Source organism: Jaculus jaculus, chromosome 12 (genome assembly GCF_020740685.1).
Source record: "Jaculus jaculus isolate mJacJac1 chromosome 12, mJacJac1.mat.Y.cur, whole genome shotgun sequence".
Lineage (NCBI taxonomy): Eukaryota > Metazoa > Chordata > Mammalia > Rodentia > Dipodidae > Jaculus > Jaculus jaculus.
In genome coordinates, this window is record NC_059113.1 from 102,294,666 (window position 1) to 102,315,120 (window position 20,455).

The 20,455-nt window shown below is 39.8% G+C and overlaps 1 protein-coding gene across 1 annotated transcript in view; it reads right to left on the reverse strand.

Annotated features, from left to right (window-relative positions):
* Window positions 1–2,897: 2,897 nt before the first annotated feature.
* Map9 (microtubule associated protein 9) overlaps window positions 2,898–20,455 on the reverse strand; it is a 30,173-nt gene continuing 12,615 nt past the window's right edge. The window contains exons 7-14 of the mRNA XM_045131066.1: window positions 19,867–20,108; window positions 18,366–18,433; window positions 16,713–16,881; window positions 15,516–15,605; window positions 13,638–13,799; window positions 13,379–13,524; window positions 13,060–13,192; window positions 2,898–6,767 (exon numbers count right to left, since the gene is read on the reverse strand). Coding sequence (XP_044987001.1) covers window positions 6,642–6,767; window positions 13,060–13,192; window positions 13,379–13,524; window positions 13,638–13,799; window positions 15,516–15,605; window positions 16,713–16,881; window positions 18,366–18,433; window positions 19,867–20,108 — 1,136 coding nt within the window. The 3' untranslated portion in view covers window positions 2,898–6,641. The remainder of the gene's footprint in view (window positions 6,768–13,059; window positions 13,193–13,378; window positions 13,525–13,637; window positions 13,800–15,515; window positions 15,606–16,712; window positions 16,882–18,365; window positions 18,434–19,866; window positions 20,109–20,455) is intronic.

The window sequence follows — 20,455 nt, forward strand, 5'->3', positions numbered from 1 at the left end:
GATGTCCTGTGGGATGAGCCATTGGAGGGGTCAAAGAGCAAACTATTTTATAACTAAAGAGACCTTTTCCACAACTATCTCCGATATCTCAAAAAAAAAAAAAAACAAAAACTACTGAGATTTTTATTTGCTCTGTACCTCTGAAAATGTCAGCAAAATATATCTATCACAAGATTCCTTAACCATCCAGATATTTGTATCACAAGATTCCTTAACCATCCAGATATATGTATCACAAGATTCCTTAACCATCCATATATGTGTATCACAAGATTCCTTAACCATCCATATATGTGTATCACAAGATTCCTTAACCATCCATATATGTGTATCACAAGATTCCTTAACCATCCATATATGTGTATCACAAGATTCCGTAATCATCCAGATATGTGTATCACAAGATTCCTTAACCAACCAGATATATGTATCATAAGATTCCTTAACCATCCTCATGCAGATAGTCCTACTATCTACTAGCTACTTAAACCATTCCATTTCACAACGGTGAGCGAACAATTTCCAGAACTTCCTTTGCCAAAGGTGAAATTCCATGTGCATGTAACTCCAGCTGTATGTGCTGCAGTTCTCACTGTAGTAGGCTTCTAGTCTTATTTACAACTGACTTTTCCTACGGCACTGATAACCTTACCAAATCTTGCAATCTCACCCAGGTGCTACAGCACAGACAGTCCTACTGATAAAACCTCTATCTCTATAGGTTTGCTACGTAACTTGCAGGGTTTTCTGACACTCTAAACAAGAGATGGACAGCTACTAAAATACTATGGCTTTACTGAATAATAGTCCGATTGAGGTTAACCAACTATTTTATAGATACTGGCTACAAATATAATGAATGCATTGCTATGTTAGTATTTACTATTGTAAATCTTGTAAGGAAACAAATTACCCAGTAAAATGTTAAATAAGTTGTTGGTGCCACATGAAAAATTTATTATAAAGTTCTATTAGTGTGAAAATATGTTCTTGATATATTATTGCTAAATGGGAATATCTAATTACCACATATGGGTTTTAATATCTTTATTTCAAAGCACCAAATATGTATGATTTAACATGTGCATGCATGCATTCATACATTAGTGTCTATGTTTTATATAGGTTACACACAGCACAGAGAGAAAGGGTGGAGAGGCAGGCAGGGAGAAATGCAGAAGCAGCAGGAAAGAACTTCCCTTGTTCTCTGTTAAAGCCAGCTATAGGAAAAATTGCACTGGAAAATCAAAACTGGAATTCTGAAAAATAATAGGATAATTACAATTATCTTTGGGAGATTGGAACATGGGTAATGTTTTGGTTACCATCTCACTGGTCAAAGGGAAGTATTTATTCTGGTTTAGTCTCAAGAAAAAGCTCCATGATGGCAGGGAAAAACATGGCATGAGCAGAGGCTGGACATCAGCTCCTTTCCAACAGAAAATGAATAAGAGCAGTGCACCAAATAACACTCGAAAAAAAGCTAGAGGCTTTTAAAAAGGACAGTGCACCAAATAACACTGGACAAAAAGCTAGAGGCTGGCAAACCCAAGGTCTACCCTTAGCAGCACACCTCCAGCAAGGGCCCACCTACTAAATTGCCACCAGCTAGGGATCAAACATTCAGAACTTGAGTTTATTGGGGATACCTGGCTCAAACTTATTTGCACTTTAAAACAAATGTCGTATATACATACATACATACATACATACATACATACATACATACGACGTTTATTTATTTGAGAGACAGAGAGAGAATGGACACATCAGGGCCTCCAGCTACTGCAAATGAACTCCAGATGTGTGCGCCCCTTGTGCATCTGGCTTACGTGGGTTCTGGAGAGCCAAACCAGGATCCTTTGGCTTTGTAGGCAAATAGCTTAACCCTTTAACTGCTAAGTCATCTCTCCAGTCCTTACTTGCACTTTTAATCATTTAATGATTATGTTACATTTGGAAGTTGTATAGTAGAATCAGTTTCATATTCAAATCTTTAAAAAATATTTTAGTTATTTGAAAGCAGAGAGAGAGAGAGAAAGAGAGAGAGAGAGAGAGAGAGAGAGGGAGAGAATGGGCACAACAAGGCCTCTTACCACTGCAAATGAATTCCAGATGAATGTGCCACCTTGTGCATCTAGCTTACCTGGATAGTGGGGAAGTAAACCAGGGACCTTAGGCCTCATAGGCAAGTGCCTTAACTGTTAAGCCGTCTCTCTGGCCCTTATATTCACATATTGAGCTTAAAATCAGTTTTATGGTGCTGCAAGAATGGCTTAATGGTTGAGGTACTTGCCTGCAATGCCAAAGGAACCAAGTAAAAAAGCACAGGACCCATGTAAACCAGATGCACAAGGTGGATCATGTATCTGGAATTTGTTTGCAGTGGCTGGAGGCTCCGGTGTGCCCATTCTTTCTCTCTCTCTCAAATAAGTAAATAATTTTCAATTTTTTTTTCATTTACTTATTTGTGAGCAACAGACACAGAGAGAAAGAGGCACAGAGAGATTATGGGCATGCCAGGTCCTCCAGCCACTGCAAACGAACTCCAGACGCGTATGACCCTTGAGCATCTGGCTAACGTGAGTCCTGGGGAATTGAGCCTTGAACTGGGGCCCTTAGGCTTCACAGGCAAGCGCTTAACTGCTAAGCCATCTCTCTAGCCCAGTAAAAATATTTTTAAAATTGAATTTTATGTCCAAAATTTCAGTCATTTCTGATAAAAGGCATATCAAAATGCTGTACTTTTGGGCTTTAGTCCATAAAAAAACTTCATACTGCATTTCTTCACACTATGAAATAAAATGTTGGTTCACAGTTGATAAATAATAATATATAAATATATAAATATATAAATAAATAAAATATATAAATAAAATAATATCACTCAATAAGTCTTAAATGATTGATTCACTTTAATAAATTAGCTATTACATGGAAATGTACTACCAATAAGTAGACGTTAATACATCTCCTCCAATAATTCCTATAACACCTTAAATTCAACACCAAAAACTTATCTAAAGTTAACATTATACAGTTACAAGTACATTTAGCAAACACATTCAAAATTACATGATCATTTGACATTTTAAAATTTTTAAAAGGAGAAAAGCCTTTAGTTTCTTTCCTATGTAGAAAGCATCTTATTATTCATCAGCCACTGTAGCTGAGAAAGAGGGGAATTGATACTGTATTTGTTTTGTATAAAATGGATGAATATGGATTTAAATACCTTTTAGTATAGTACTCTCCAAATCAGATCCAAGATTGAAGTATGAAGTCTTGGTTCCTAAATGTAGGTAGACTAGTTTCCAGAACTAGTTTACATTTGAGAATGGTTTTGACTACCATGCATTTGCCCTTGTTATATGAAATCATCTTTCTCTACTGGAGCTTAGCTTGTGGCTTGGGATTTGAGCAATTTCACTCTTTTCTCACACTTTCAATAGCAGTGTGATCACCCAAACAGCTGTGGCTTGGTGGCTAATTACGGCAAGGTGAGAGAAGAAAAGGAAAGCAGCTCGGAGAGCAACCACCAGCTATGGTAGAAATAACCCAAGTACCTGAGCCCATTGTGAACACATGACCAGACTACCATATGTGGGGGAAGATGAGCGCAGGGTTATATAAAAACCCAGTAACAGTGGATGTCTGAAGTCAGAGAAGCTAAAATTGTTGAAAATTACCTTCTTCAACTTGGAAATAAAGAATCTGGGCCAAGTTTACCAACTTATTCAGTAGCTGTTCTGATGCACAGCTATATCACACTATAGAACACACACCCGCAGCGAGCAAAGCCTATGAGACACTGTTCTGGAGACAGTGAGGACATTGCTTCATCATCACAGTCTAAAACAGCGAGCGAGCCAACACCTTCGAGTGTGCCTCACACGCATGCCAGGGGAACACTCCTACTGCATGCTCAGTTTAGTCTCTTTAGTCTATTTCCTTAAGCAAACAAACCTCTCTGAAGTCTAAAGTACTATGGTTTTATTTGTACAGTATTCTTTTCTTAGTTATGAAACTCAAACTCAATGTAAATGTTTGATGTTGTGATTAATAAAAATTAATGAAAACTCGGCAAGTAGGTGTCTGTATGGACATTTGATACTTTAAGGAAATACAGAAAAATCAAATTCCTTAGATATATAAATATATGCAAGAGAATATGTCCAGGCTTCTTTTTCTTTTTCATTCTAATCTGAGCAACTATGCACACTACAGCTCTGAATGTTCACACAACTCCTGAAACTCAGCATTGCTTCTGATATAGGGGAAAGGACAATTACATTTAAATAGATAATCTCAGTACAGTTGAATACAGGTTGCTTTAAATTGGTAATCATATATTATTTATCTAAGTAAGACAACTATCTCAAATCACATTTCAGGAAAAGGACATCATGGGTCTTTGGAAACACCTTGTCAGCCCTGGGGACACTGTATTTAGTGTTCTGAAGAGGGCTCTGCTTCACCCCGGGACTTTGTTCCAGGCAGCACAGCTCAGACCAGCTGGGAAGACAGAGTTCTTCTTGTAGAGGCTAAATGTGTGCAGAGCCAAATAGCGATTGTCAGCTGTGTTAACTTCATATTCCTGATGTGGACAATGTGGGGAATAAATAGACAGTGCATCTCTACTAAATCCTCACCGTGTGCTAGGTAGTGTACACGAATTAACTCTCACATCTTAGGAGGTATAACAGTAAGCTACACAATACAATAATGTAGAAGAAAATCCAGCGCTGAAGAGTCATTGTGAAATTCCTGATGTGTACGTTTACGTACCTTTGTCTGAGTCTTTTTCAGATTTTCCTTTTAATTCCTGGAATTTTCGCCATAGTTTGAGCACCAAATACCTAATTCAGAACAAGAACACTTACTTACCAATCTGTTCTGAAAAATCCCATGTTGGTACTGTGGAGGAATAGATGGAAAAGGTCCTGATTCCTGGGATGATAACACACTGCTAGTAACCATTTTGACATTTGAAGCAGCCTTCTGCTTCTGGAAGCATCAAAGGGCGTCCAGCTTCCTTGGTGGATGTCTCCATCTATGTGGCATGGATGCACAAAGCAGTCTGTGGCACCCCATCTTACAGCAGGGGCATTTCTCAGTGTGTGAAACCTCTGGAAATTCCTCTTGAACTCAAAGTCTAGTCTACCTAATATAACTGCTGACTTCACTGACATTCTACTATTAAATGGAAGAACTTAATCCACATTATAAATTCACAGAGCCTCAGCATCTCAAGTAACTAGACAAGTTAATCCTTGGCTAACAATCCAAGATTTAAGGTGCTGAGAGTTAAGATATATTAGCAGGTTTGGTTAATACAGATTGTCACAGGTCAGAACCTTAAATCTCTGAAGTCACATGGCTATGGGAACAAGAACAGGAGGCTCTGGAGACACACTCAGAGACACCATCGGCTCTGGGCCAGACCAATCATACCAGTTACATGGCAAGATACTGGGTTTGTATGAGTTTCAGTGTGGTTATCTGCTTAATAAGCTAATTACTCCCTAAACTGTTCCATAAAGATGCCAAGCAGTGTTTATGAAGGTCTAGCAGAGATGATGTAAGTACTTACTGAAGGGAACTGTGTTTTTATCCATCGTCTCTGCACTGTACTATTGACTAAAGGAGCATTTCAACTGTCTTAAATTAGATCAACTATGAGACAAGTTGACACAAAGATATTCCGAGATCAATAAATGAATAAACAAATGTAACTGGGTATTATTACCAATCCACTCTCCTATCCTGTTGTTTTCTACATCTAAGTTGTTAACCTTGAGTCTAGTTAAGAGGACAACAGTTGTCTTATTACCTTCAAGGCTTTAGTGTAGAAAAATAATTGTGACAGTGGCCTTGAAGTCCTGTGGATTTCCATAACTAATGTGCAATTTACCACCTCCATGAAACTGATGCCTTTTGGTATAAACATTTAGTAAACTGAGAGAGATGGAATTTAGAAGGAAAAAATTAGGAGGTGAGTTTATGGCAAGGTGCCAGTGATTGTCACATGAGCCCAGGACAGGCAATTGCACTCTGATTAAAACACAAGGCAAACTTCTTAAGTAAAGTGACTTCATGAATAGAGTTCTGCTGAGCCTCACAATTCTCCACAGGTCAACATCTCTTCTCTTCTGCATAATGCAGATGAAACTGCTTTGGGCTAGAGATCTGGAGATTAGAGGCAGTAGCACACTCTTCCCAGGGACCACTGATGCAAAACCTCGAAGCCAATAGTATTTATACATTCAGTACTTCTCTGATGGTGATAACTATCTGGTTTCCTTTTTTTAGTGGGATTAAATATCCTTTAACACCATGCCAGGCTTAGGGAAAGTGACTGTGGATACCCCACTTCAAGAATTATTAGGGCATGATCAAGCTTAGTGAATTACACTTGTCCCAGCAATCTGATTATCTGACTTTTAGATTTGCATCTCAGGCAGTTTATCTAAAGTGCAAAAAAATGCTTTCACAATTAAACTCTAGATTATCCTTTTCATTGTCACCAGATGTATCTGAAATTAAGGAAAAGTCAGTCTTCTAACTGTTAAGAACTCAAAGAATGTTTTCAAACCCATGGTTAAAGTTGGTGAATTCACAGATCAATGTAAGAGTCAGAATTATCGAAATACTTTTGAGGACGCAGTTCTATTTGGGGGGCTCCAGGGAGGAAGGGCCTCGTTATCAAGAAAGCAATGTCGTTTCTTTTGTCTTCGTTCGATTCTCTCCTGCCTTTCTTTCTTTTCCTAGAGAAGAAAACAAACAATAAATTTACATGCATAATGTGAAAATTTTTATCAAATCAGGGTGTTTGCCACAGAACAAAATAATCCACATTAAGATATTAAGATGCCTGCATATAATTTTAATTTAATTAGTTATAAAGAAATAACACCTTGGAAATATTGCATACACACACACACATATGTATATATACACACACATACATATATACACATACTATTAATAAGTATGAATGTAGCTGGGTGTGCTGGCACACTCCTTCAATCCCAGCACTTGGAAGGCAGAGATAGGAGGATCATTGTGAGTTCAAGGCCACCCTGAGACTACAGTTAATTTCAGGTCAGTATGGACCAGAGTGAGACTCTACCTCAAAAACTACTACTACTACTAATAATAATAATTATGAATGTAAGTGTTTTGTAGATGAGACAAGGTCTCATGTATCAAACTTACTATGTGCCTGAGGATGACCTTGAACTCCTGATTCTTTTGCTTCTACCTCCAAGTACTGGAATATAGGTGTGTGAAACTAGTTTTGGTTCATTTTTTTAACATGTTAAGCACTCATAATTAAGGGGCTGAGGAGATCGCTCAGTGGCTAACGGTGCTGTCATACAAGCATGAGGACCTGACATCCTGAGCTTGTCATGGCCACATATGCCTGGGACTCTCGTCCTGTGGGAAACAGAGATGGGAGAATATCTGGAGCTCATGAAATCTCTGTCTCCAGGGTCTGAGACACTCCATCTCAAGGAAATACATGAATGAGAAAAAGAGGAGGGCACCCAAAATTTCCCTCAGGCCTCCACAGGTGTGCATGTGGTGCATGCATCATCACACAAGACACCACATACACACCACTCCCATGACACACCTCCTGGTGCATGTCTATGATCCTAGCATGCAAGCAGCTGAGGTAAGATGATTGGCATGTATTTTAAACAAGCCTGAGATACATAGGCCAGCCTGGGATGGAAAATAAGAACCTGCCCCACCCCCAAAAGAATAAAAGTAACAGGAATAAAAATTTTAAAAGCATGTAATTCTGGGCAGAGTAGTGTATAGCCGTAATCACAGCCCTTAGGAGGCTTCAAGCATAAGTTTGACGCCAGCCTACATGATACAGTGAGACCTGTCTCAAAATACAAAGCTAAACAAGCCACTTACAAACCTACAATTTTTATCCAAAATAATGACTGGAAGGTCATGATGGACTGAGGATGTATCCAGAGCTAAGTCTGCCATGTGGGGCACTTGACTTTGCCACAGCAACACCAGATATTATAACACTCACACACACTTGAAAACATGGATGTGCATGTTTGCACAGACTCACTCACACATGAATACACACATGGGCACATTTTCAGACTCAAACACTTGAAAATATGTTTCCAACTCTCACACACTTGAAAACATGCATGTCGATTGTTCACCTTCTGCACACTGAAAACATGCTTGGGCACATTCTTACTGAATCACACTTATTTGAAAACACACATCTGCATTTTCTGTTCATTATTGTTTGAGCACATGTGAAAACATTTTGTTGACCTTTGTGAGTTTTCTTAATGGGCCCACTTGACTATATGGATAGCAGTGCTTTCACTTTTAAGCAATTTGTGCATTTTCAAATGACACTATCTTTGCATAAATTTGTTTGCATCACTTTTAAGTGTTAACTTTTACAAAAGCATATTAGGAAATACTTCAACCATGGAAAACTATATAAAGTACTATCATTCAAACATGAGAGCCAACTCTGTGACACAGACAAGAAACATGACACAAACTCCTGGAACCCTGGGCCAGGCACCTCACCACATCCTCCCCCCCACATCTTCTACATGGTATACATGTGCATGTGTTGTAATCTCCTGAAGAGCATAAAATGATTGTCTGAGGCAGCTATCGAAATTAAACCTCTAGTTAGTACCTACACTGACATCATACTGGTTTTTTATTTTTATTTTTTGGTTTATTGAGGTAGGGTCTCACTCTAGTCCAGGCAGACTTGGAATTCACTATGTAGTCTCAGGGTGGCCTTGAACTCACAGCAATCCTCCTACCTCTGCCTCCCAAGTGCTGGGATTAAAGGCGTGCGCCACTACACTCAGGTGGTTTTTAATTTTTGAGACTGGGTCTCCAAAATCCTAGGCTGGGCTTAAGTGGCTAATAGCTGAGGATGGCTTTGAATTTCTAATTCTCCTGTCTTTACCCATCAAGTGGTAGGACTAAAGATATATACAAGTGCACCCGATTTACTCAGAGAATTGCGCATGACTGAGCCCTCCGCGGACTGGGCTGCCCTCCCAGTCTTATGCTGCCTTTTGCTCTGATATGCAACTGCTTTTAATTTCTTTGCTTCAACTTTTTCCTTTATGGTTTTGTAGCACTTTTAAAAATGCTTAATCTACTTATTTGCATACAGAGTAAAGTCAGAGAAGAGAGAAAGGGAGGGACCGACAGAGAGAGTGAGAGAAAAATCACTACAAATAAACTCCAGGTGCATGTGTCACTTTGCACATCTGGCTTTATGTGGGAACTGGGGAATTGAACCCAGGGTGTTAGGCTTTGCAGGCAGGCACCTTAACTCTCCAGCCCTAGTTGCACTTTTATCATTAGAAAAACATTTCCCTGAAACTCAACAAATATTAAGTTCTCTTGGTCAACTGTTGGCCATTTTATACTTGCTACATTAACTGTTTCAGAGATTTTTTTCTGCTGTAAGGCAATGCTTTGAAGCCTAAATGTCACACAAATAACCCAAATATCTATTTTCCTGCCTTCAGTCGCTTGTGTTATTTCCACATATGATGTCAGTACATTGCTGGGTTCTAAGATGTGCTGAGTCTTTTACTCTACTGGTACGACGCTATCCTGGTGTGTGTTATTGTTCAGTTGATACGCACTAAGCTCCGACTCGTCAAGCATATGTCAAGCATAAAGTGAGTATAAAGTTGAAACTCACAGGTGCGATCCCTGCCTCTAGGAGAAGTTGTTTTTTTAAATATTTTTTTGGTTTTATTTTTATTTATTTATTTGAGAGCAACAGACAGAAAGATAAAGAGGCAGAGAGAGAGAGAGAGAGAGAGAGAGAGAGAGAGAGAGAGAGAGAGAGGGAGGGAGGGAGGGAGGGAGGGAGAGAATGGGCACACCAGGGCTTCCAGCCATTGCAAATGAACTCCAGATGTATGCACCCCCTTGTGCATCTGGACAACGTGGGTCCTGGGGAATGGAGCCTTGAACTGGGGTCCTTAGGCTTCACAGGCAAGTGTTTAGCCACTAAGCCATCTCTCCAGCCCTCTAGGAGAAGTTTTGAAATAGGCATAAAGTAAAGAAGAAAATTAAGAATGAGTAATCTGAAATTATCTGCATTTCCATGAAACACTAAGGTAACAGCTGGGACAAAGAGAAAGAGCACTACAGGCTGGAGAGATGACACAGGGCTAAAAGTCACTGGCTTGTAAAGCTTGATGGCCTGGGCTCAATTCCCCAGCACCCACGTAAGGCAGATGTGCAAAGTAATGCATGCTTCTGGAGTTCACTTTCAGTGGTAGGAGAACCTGGAGCACCCATACTTGGGTGTACACACACGCACACACTCGCACACACACACGAGTCTATCTCAACTAGATAAACAAAAATATTTAAGAGAGCATATATTTTCAAAGAAAAGTGGGTTGTGGCAAGTCTGTTTAAAATGACACATTTTGGATAAGGAAGCCTCTCGTAGATGCATTGGGGCAGTAATTTCAAGTACAGCAAACAGCAGGGCTCAGAGCTCAGAACAAGTGCTTGAAATGCAGAGGACACAAAGCAGCCAGTGTGCCTAAAACTGTATCAGGTGGGAGAAGACAGTAAGAGTGTGTAGGAGCTTTGCCAGACATGGTAATAACATCTCGGATTTAGTCAAAGAACGCAACTCGTGGACTGTGGAGGGAAGACGGGCAGTGAAAGCACTGAAGCCCAGGGAGAAGCAGGCCAGAGAGGAGGAAAGGAACCAGAGAAAGCCCAGAGGTCAGCAGACAGACAGGGAAGGAAACGTCCCCATGCTCAGACACGCTGGCAAGCCAGGAACTTTCCAAGTGCAGTCTTGGTGGTCCCAGAGACATGGATGGGGGGATGAAGTGAAGAGGGTATGGGAATTCTGAAGATGTTCATAAGCTTCTAGAACTTCAATTATTGAGAAAATCTGCAATGTGGGACTATAGCTGGAATAAGAAACTGAGCAGAAAGTTTGTTTTAATTATGTATACTGACAAGAATGTACATGATGGGATAATTTAGGCAGACAGAAAGAAAAGGTTGTTTCACAGAGTAGTGAAATGTTAAATTGCATTGTATTTCACTGTTTCAGAAGAGGTGTTTCATACTATTTCTGAAGTGTTATCTTTCATATTTTTATACTTAAAAGGGACCACACAAATTTCAGAACCCCAAATAGGGGACTGTATCTTAAAATAAAGATAAGATCTTTTAGTCACTAGGTAAGATATGTGATATAAAGTATGAATTTAGGAAAAATAAGTTGGAATAGCATTTCCCACCGTGCATGAGAATAACTTCTCAGTAGAGCAAATGTTGAGACATTAAGATAGTAAAACCAAAGGGAGAAAAGTGGGAGAGCCTGCACTGACCTCAAATCATGGAGAAGAGCAGAAGGCCTTTCAGCTAGGCTTGGCAATCACAAGACAAAAAGAGTAATAAAGCTTACACTCAGTAATAAAAGTAATTTGGCTGGGGAAATACCTCAGTGATGGAAGGCACTTGCTTGCAAAACCTGCTGGTAACAGTTTAATTCCCTTGCTACTCATATAAAGCTGGATGTACATTCATTTGCAGAGACAAGAGACCCTGCTGTGTACACACACACACACACACGAATTAAAAAATTAAATTATTCAAGGTCCAAAATACTATGCCAAGTTGGGGCCAACTACAGTGCGGGCAACAATAATTGCATCTTATATCAGAAATGCTGGGATTAGAGAGATGACTTAGCAGTTAAAGCTCTTGCCTGCAAAGCTAAAGGACCCATGTTTGATTCCCTAGCACCCATGTAAGCCAGATGCACAAGGTGGCATATGCATCTAGAGTTTGTCTGCAGTGCCTAGAGGCCCTGGCGTGCCCATTCTCTCTCTCTCTGTCTCTCTCTTTCTCTCCAATAAATAAAATAAATTTAACAGCAACCACAACAACAATAACAAAAAAGAAATGCTGTGTGATGTGGTCCTCTGAGAAGAACCACTGTTGTCATCTTTATCAGAAGCAGATGGGACCACTCCCTAGAGATTCTCCTCATTGGCTTGCTGATGTTCTGCCATACCAGGAGGAGAGAGGGAGAACCATCAGACCCTCATCTGAGATGCCAGGCACATCCTGTTTCAGATGTGCAATGGTTCCATTGGTCTTCTATTCCCAGGGAGAGGGAGACTGGAGGATGGCAGGTCAGGGTCTGGGAGCTCCATCTGAGCAGCAAGCAGGAGGCTGTCATCCCGGGGGTGAGACCTGTCCATGCAACAGCTGCTATAGGGTCTCCACACTCCCCTCAGCCACACTCTGTGTAGAAGCCCATAACCTCATTGGTTTTTGGGGGAGAACTGTCAGCCAGGAGTACCCCTGCCCATGAGGTGCAAGCTTCTCCCCAGAAAAGAGCTCATGAAACTGCTAATTTCTCTACTATCTGAAGAAGCTTCTAGAAATTGGTTAAAAAAAAAAAAAGACAATGCAATAGGGAAAGGCCTATGAAATAAGTTTACTGGAAAAAAATAACAAATTGTCTCTTTAACAAATGAACACATGCTCAATTTCAATCTCAGAAATGCAGATCAATAATGCAGTGGAGAATGTTTTTTAGCTAGTCTGATAAGAAATTGCTGGAGAGATAAAAGGCATTTTCTACTTTCTGAGTTCTGAATCAGGTGAATATGTGAAGTTTTGATGTGTACATGTCATCTGCTTGCATCAATTACAATATTCAGAAAGTGTTATTTCAAAAACTATTAAAAGGGATATCTTTACATGGAAAACTGTATTCTTCTTGAAGAAGGGATGCAGAGGAGGAAGAACACAGCTGAAATGTAAGCCTAGACACTTCGGTGAGGAAGTACTAGAAGCAGTGACAGCAATGAGAAAGTCAAAGAAAATATGATATTCTTAGGATGGACGGAATTCGCCAAGGTGGCTTCCAGGTAGCAATTGTTGGTGGGCGTGGGACAAGGGGACCTGGAAGCAGCAGCAAGGGGTTACGCAGAGTAAGAGCACGCAAGGGCGCGCCCACCCGGCTCCTACCAGCCACTTTCCATACTCGTCGATGGCTTGTTTATCTTTATCTTTTTTCTCAGCCCTTTTCAGTTCTTCCTTCCTTTTCTCAGTTACTTTCTCTTTTTCCTTTTGCTTGAAAAGAGCTTCCTTTTTTTCATTCCTATACAAGATAGTATGAAACACAGAGCATTAAAGAATACATAATAACAAATCAGTAATACAGCCCTGGCAATAACAATACTGAGAGGCTAATAACTGTACTGATGTACATCTCAGGTACGTCACTTCTAGAAAAGCTCAAGGTGTTAACTTCAAGTCATTCGAAGTATTGATTGTTATAGATTACCATTTTTCAAACGCAGCTAGGTTATCTTTCTTTTTCTCAGCAACCGCTTCCTCTTCTTTCTGTTTCTTTGCTCTTTCATATTCTTTCTCCTTCCTGTTTTTCTCTTTAAGATATTCCATCTTTTTCTCTTTCCACTTTTCAAAAGCCTGAAAAAGTTCAGAATGTTTGCTTACCACGACCACTGTGACATAAGTAACAGCCTACCCCCAGCCCTGGTCCCGGGATTGAGGACACGAGGAGACCTCCGAAGCCCGGGCACCTGTACAGCTTCTCCCTTCCTCGCAGCGTTTTCCTCCTCGGTTTTCTTCTTGTTCTTTTCCTCAAGCCTCTTCTTCGCAGCTATTTTCTTTGCTTCCTTTTCTTTCATAGCCTTCCAGGCCTCAAAGGATGCTAATGCTTCTTCTCTCTTTGCAGCTTTCTTCTAGTTTGGAAAACAGTAGATGTGCATATGTGCATGTGGACAGGTGGGCAAATGTAGGCACAGGTGTGCAAGGAGACCTGACCTCTGATCCCCCACAGTCACCACACACAGAAGTTCCAAAGCAGGTATTTATCTAGAACTGCTTAGACATGTTCATTTCTAAAACTTGCTATCCAGATTAATTCATTATATTTTAAAGGGCCTTTAACAAAAGCACTTATCAGATATTCACTTATGCAGTAATCATGAGGAAGAAACAGCTATGATCTGTGGAAGTTTACTACATAAACATTATCAAAGTCAACTACAACAGGCTGAGTGGTACTGCAAAATGTTTAGTAAAAAAACAAATCAGAAGAGTTACAGGAATATAAACAAAATACGTCTCAGTAACTTAAATGGGTCAAGCACCATGGTAAAGTGCAGATGTTTGGTCTGAAGTTGACATTGAGTCTCAGCAAAGCAAAAGTTTTCCCCTAGATGAATGCCAACCAAACGTTGAAGGTGCGTGGCAGGTTATAAACAAACAGGGGGGCACAGAGCAACTACGATACTTCACTGCTGTTTACCATTATCTCATCTCAGAACTGTCCAGCTTGGGCTCAGAGTACTGTGTAACCACAGATTACATCATGGAGGGAACCACACAGAAGCCAACACACCCCGAGGAGCCAATGAGCCAGCGTCTTGGGCTCACAGGCACAGCAAGGAGACAGCTCCACAGACACACGAATATTGTGAGCGATTTCACTAGGGAAGCGTGGAGAGAACCGAACACCTTGTAGGCTCTCAAGCAGGTCAAGGCGGGTGTGTGTGTGTGTGTGTGTGTGTGTGTGTGTGTGTGTGTGTGCAAAAGGACAGGAGGGAAAGGGGAAACGTGAGCGAAATGCTCAGGCAGAGGTTGGCTCGGAAGAGAAAAGAGAGGAAAACTGAAGGTAGACATCTGCTGGCCATGTCCCTGGCTACATTCTCTCTGAAGTCAATTTATTACATGGTCCTGGCAATGCTAACTTCATAGTCAGTCATGGCCGATCTATGCCATTGTCTCAGCTATTCTTCTCATTATTATGACTGAGTGATTTGAGGCAGGAAGGGATTAATCTGGGTTTAGAATTCCAAGGGAATAGTCGAAGGAGGAGGTGGAGGTCACATGGCATCTGTGGTCAGGAGGCAGAGCAGTGAATGCTGAAAGCTGGTGGCCAGGCAGTATCTCCTGTCTTCAGCCCAGAATCCCAGCTAATGGGATGTTACCATGCACACTCAACTAAGCTAATACGGACATGCCGAAAGACTTCTTCCCATAGAGACTGTGAATTCTGATGAAAGTTGAGATTAACCACCAGCCCCATGCATAGAAATTTATGTAAAAACAGTTAACTGAAGTTAAACTAAAATTACATCAAAATAAAAATGAAATCAGAAATCAATGCTTTTTTTTTCTTTTGGTCTTTCGAGGTAGGGTCTCACTCTAGTCCAGGCTGAACCGGAATTCACTACGTAGTCTCAGGGTGGCCTCAAACTCACAGCAATCCTCCTACCTCTACCTCCCAAGTGCTGGGATTAAAGGCATGTGCCACCATGCCTGGCACAGAAATCAATTCTTATATACATGATGTGTCACCCTTATAAAAATAGCTGATATATATAGTTTAATATTTAGAGATAACTGACTGATATAAAAAACAGAACGTTTTTTAGTTCTTTATTTCATATTACCTGTTCATTTTGGATCCTTAAATTTTCACTTTCAATTCTCTTTATTTTGTGCATTTCATGTAAATGTACATTTTTCTTTTCTAACCATTCCTGTGAAAAGAGGTCATATGATATTCAAAAATGGGTAAGAATTCTCATATATTTTGAAATATTTGATTATACATTTTTGAAATATTTGATTAAAATTTTAAAAAAAGGAAAACATGGGCTGGAGAGATGTCTTAGTTCAGGTACTTGCATGCAAAGATAAAGGACCCAAGTTTGATTTCTCAGGACCCATGCAAGCCTAATGCACAAGCTGGTGCATGTATCTGGAATTTGTTTATAGTGGCTGAAGGTCCTGGCACACCCATTCTCTCCCTCTCTATCTACTCTTTTATCTCTCTCTCAAATAAATAAAATATAATACAATAAAAAAATTGAAAGGAAAGTATAATATTTATGTAAACTAGTATTGATTTCTTTTTATAATAATATAATACATAAGTATGAGAATTAAGTAAGAAGATTATAACTATATCATCTCTCTACCACAATATAAAACTCACAGACAATTAGTAGCTAAATATATTAACTCTGAAATTCACATGTAAAATTACACAAAGTATAATAATCTGTAAAATAAATAAAACAAAAATAAAAAGCAAATCTTTCCTGAAAATGTGAAAATAATTTTCTGTGCTAATCTAACGAAGTTGTGAGGAAAAAAATTTAGTTGGCTTTAGCTATATTTCTATAAATTATGATATACTTTCTATTTTTTAAAATGGCTATGATCAGTTAAAAGTGTGGCACCTAACACCTCAGTAAAACAGCCTTCATCACTCATGTGCTTCTAAAGAAAGTCCTTTCCAATAAAAGGGAGCACAAACCATCATTTTTTAAATTAAATATATTATTCATTTATTTATTTATTTGAGAGAGAGAAAGAGGCAGATGACAGGAGAGGGGACAGACATTCCAGGGCCTCTAGCCACTGCAAATGATCTCCAGATGCATGTGCCACCTTGTGCATCTGGCTTATCTGGGTACCAGGGAATTAAACCTGAGTCCTTGGGTTTCACAGGTAAATGCCTTAGCAGGGAAGCCATTTCTCCAGCCCTAAACCATCGTTTCTGACACAGTCACTTCACCCTTTGATGACTAGGTAGCTCTGTAGAATGACCATTCTTATTTTAAAAATATTTTCCTTCTTACCTGATACACAGCTGCCCTTATGTGATCGGCTTTGTCTGGCTCTAGACTCTGTTTCCTTGGAGGCTTTTGGTCCAAGACTTTCAATGTCCCTAAGTACTGAGAAGAGGTAGTTGTGGATGGAGTTCTCCTTACAGAACTAGATTTCTTTAAGAACTCAGAGGTCATTAACCTGAAATGGATCAAGATAGCATGTTAGAATTCTATGTGGAAGAAGAAAGATCTATTACAATATGTAACTATTACATTTAAAACCATATTAGAGTCAAGTTTGATGGCTTATGCCTATAATCTTGGTACTTAGGAGGCCACAAGAGGAGGAACGGGAGCAACCATGAAATCAGGGCAGCCTGAGCCATCATATAACCTCATGTCTCAAACAGAACAAAACAAAACAACACAGCACAATATTATACTTTCATTTAATAAATTATAATTAGCTTTAAAATGATAGGGGCCAAACATCTTTCTTAGTCCTACTCAACACAATTTATAACTTCAAGTTACATTGCTCTTCTTAGAGGACTATCATTAGAAAGTCTTAGTCCAAAGAAACATGTAACACTCAAGTCACATGAAAAACAAACAATACTATCAAAGTGGGTTTTAATCACTCTTCTATGATTTTCATGTGTCATTTTGTTAAATAATCATACAAAAGTAAGAAGTGTAATACCCTCTATTTTAGGCATTGGTGGGAACCTGGCCTCCTATTTTCTCTTTTGATAAATAAGATTTACTGCAAGGGAGCTATATTCATTAATTTTCATAGTAGTTATCTTGCTATCCTGCTACAATGGCAAACTCAGTAGTTACAATTGTATATACACATATTTTCATATATATGTTAATATATATGTTTATATACACATATATTGCCTGTTCATTCTGAGCTCATATATATATATATATATGACTTCATAATATAATATAAAAATATATCTATGTCTATCCTTTACAGAAATATCTAGTGGTCCTCCCAGATTTGATAAGAGTAATTTAAGAGAATTGCTTTTGTTTAGCAGCTTTGAGGTAGCACCATTCCTCAGAGGCATCGATAAAGCTATATGGATTCCCATCACTCAGCTGTCATCACCACCACCATCAAACTGTATCTCTGTGAGACAGCGTCTTCTGTGGAGCCTAAGCTATCCTCGGGCTTGCAGCCAGCTTCTGCCTTCCAAGGGCTGACGTCAAAGGTACCATCATGCTCAGCTTCAGGTAGTTAGCATTTAAATCAGCCCAGTTAGTCCATAAGACCTTAAAACTTAAATTCAATTTTCCTTTCACTTGACCAAAAAATCTTAACAGAGGAGAAGAGTGCTGGATTTCTATTTCATTGTCTATTGCTTTGGCAGAAACAGAAGCCTCTCCTCCCAGGAACTGTGCAGTGACATTATGGAAGAAAAATATCACTTGAGGGAAGGTTCTAGAGAGTGAAGACATTATACACATATCCTGGCATCACAAGCATCAGTGACAGACTCGGTCATCTGTCAATTACTTCTTAAGGAAGAGCATAACCCACTGAGGCTTTCATCATGAATCCTCTACTCTTGTCTCACAAGATTGAAATGAACAGAAAATCCATAGCACCAAGTGAAACTGACTTTATAGAATTTAACTTTAAATGAGATATGCTAAGTAAGTTCTTACCTGCCAGAAGCACTGGAGATTCTATTGGTTGACTTTTTGTTCTTTGTGTTTTTGTCTTCAACTGTTTTCTAGCAAACAGAAAACACCATAAGTGTATCGTCAGCATAACCATCATTGGCTGCAAGGCAAGACTGACCGCCAACACTTCTCAAGCATTTAATGTATGGTAAGTATGGCAGCACGAAACAACCTCAAGGCCACAGCACTCCGCAGGGCGTGGCTGGCATAGTCATGTAAGCGAGCCTGGGTCTGGTGTAGCCCAGGTTCAACTGGACATCACTGTGTAGCCATGGATGACCTTGAAGTCTCTTATCTCACTACCCAAGTGCAGGGATTATAGCTGCGAGCCACCACACTGGGCTCTTAAGTTTTTTTTTTTAATTAAAACTATTAAATATTTTAAATGATATTAAAATTTCACTAACTTAAAATCTCTGTAACTGTTCTGCACAGTTCCACTTAAAATCTGACCCGTAGAAATCTATAGTTATATACTATACACTTCTAAAATATTGAAAACTACATTATGACATCATGCTGGGGAGGTTTTTGTGCCCATGTGCGGGTGCGTGTGTGTAAGTACACACGCATGGAGGTTGACATAGGTAGGGAATTCCTCTTTTAGCTGTGACAGGGTCTCCCACGGAACACAGGGCTCATCAGTGCAGGTAGGAAGATCTGAACTGAGGTGCTCATGGTTAGCTGACAAGTGCTTCAATGATTGGGCCTCTCTCCAGTCCATACCAACAGCTTTTTATGAACACTGGATTTCATTCTGCTAGTGTTGAAATCCCATTAAGAGCTACTTGAAAATATAATTCCACAGTTGTGGTTTGAATGTACAATGTTCCCTCACAGACTCATGTGTTTGAAGACTGGGTCCCCAGGTGGTGGCACTGATTGGGAAAGTTGGGGAACCTGCGAGAGCTGGGTCCTCGCTGGAGGAAGTAGGTCACTGGGGCTGGACCTTGAGGTTTCACAGCCTGGCCCACTTATTGTCTGTGTCTGCCATTGCAATAAGCTGGCTTCCTGCTCCTGCAACTGTGCCTTCCCCTCCATGACACTTCCCCTCACAACTGTACACTGCAAATAAATCCTTTCGTGCTTTAAGTATCTCCTTCTTATTACATGCTGGTTCACGATATGCACAATGCAACCAGAAAGTCATTATCAAATGATGAGTTCAGGGAACTAAGGGGATGGTTCGTTGGTCAAAGATGCTTGTTGAAAAAACTGCCAAGCCCAGATTTGATGCCCCAGCCACCCACAACAAGTCTGATACACAAAGTGGCACATGAATCCAGAGTTCATTTAGAGTGGCAAGGGGACTTGGTGTGCCCATGCTCAATCTCTCTCTCTCTCTGCCTCCTTTCCTCCCTCCTTTCCTCTTCGCAAATAAAATATTTTAAAAACAGATGAGTTTTCCATAGCTAATGTACAGATATATAAGATTAAGGATACTTTAACGTTCCATTTCAACAGTGTGAATTCATAGAAATACCTTTACGGACTCCGCTACACTGGTGGGGGACAGGACACTCTGAGATGTGGAAAGTGCTGAGTCGGCTGTTAAGTCGTCATCTGTCAGCCCTGCCTTCTTTCCATCCTCAAGGTAAACAGCATCCACTTGACCTTCACTGGGCTTCTCCAGCTCGGGTGTAACAGAGTCTATCAAAACTGAATGCCCTTCATTTTCATTTGATACCACAGAATTAAAGTTTTCAGTGAGTTCTCCCTCATGACCTATTTTGAGACATAGCAACAGCATTAAAGCCTGCAGAATTAATAAATTTAACAACAGGATCATTCACTTTAAATGAGGGCTGTCATATCTCATTTATTTGGCTGAGGCAGGTCTTAGTGCTTACGCTGGCTTGGACCTTCCTACGTAGGTGAGGCTGTTCTTTAAGTCTTAATCCACCTGCCTCTACTTCCTATGTGCTAGGGTTATAGGCATGCACCATTATGCTGGATATAATCTCGTTACTCACCAAATAAAATACACAAAAACTATCCTATTAGGCTTGAATATACCTGATGTACAAATGCAAAACTGCTTATTCCATCCATCATGATTAGACCTCGTACTT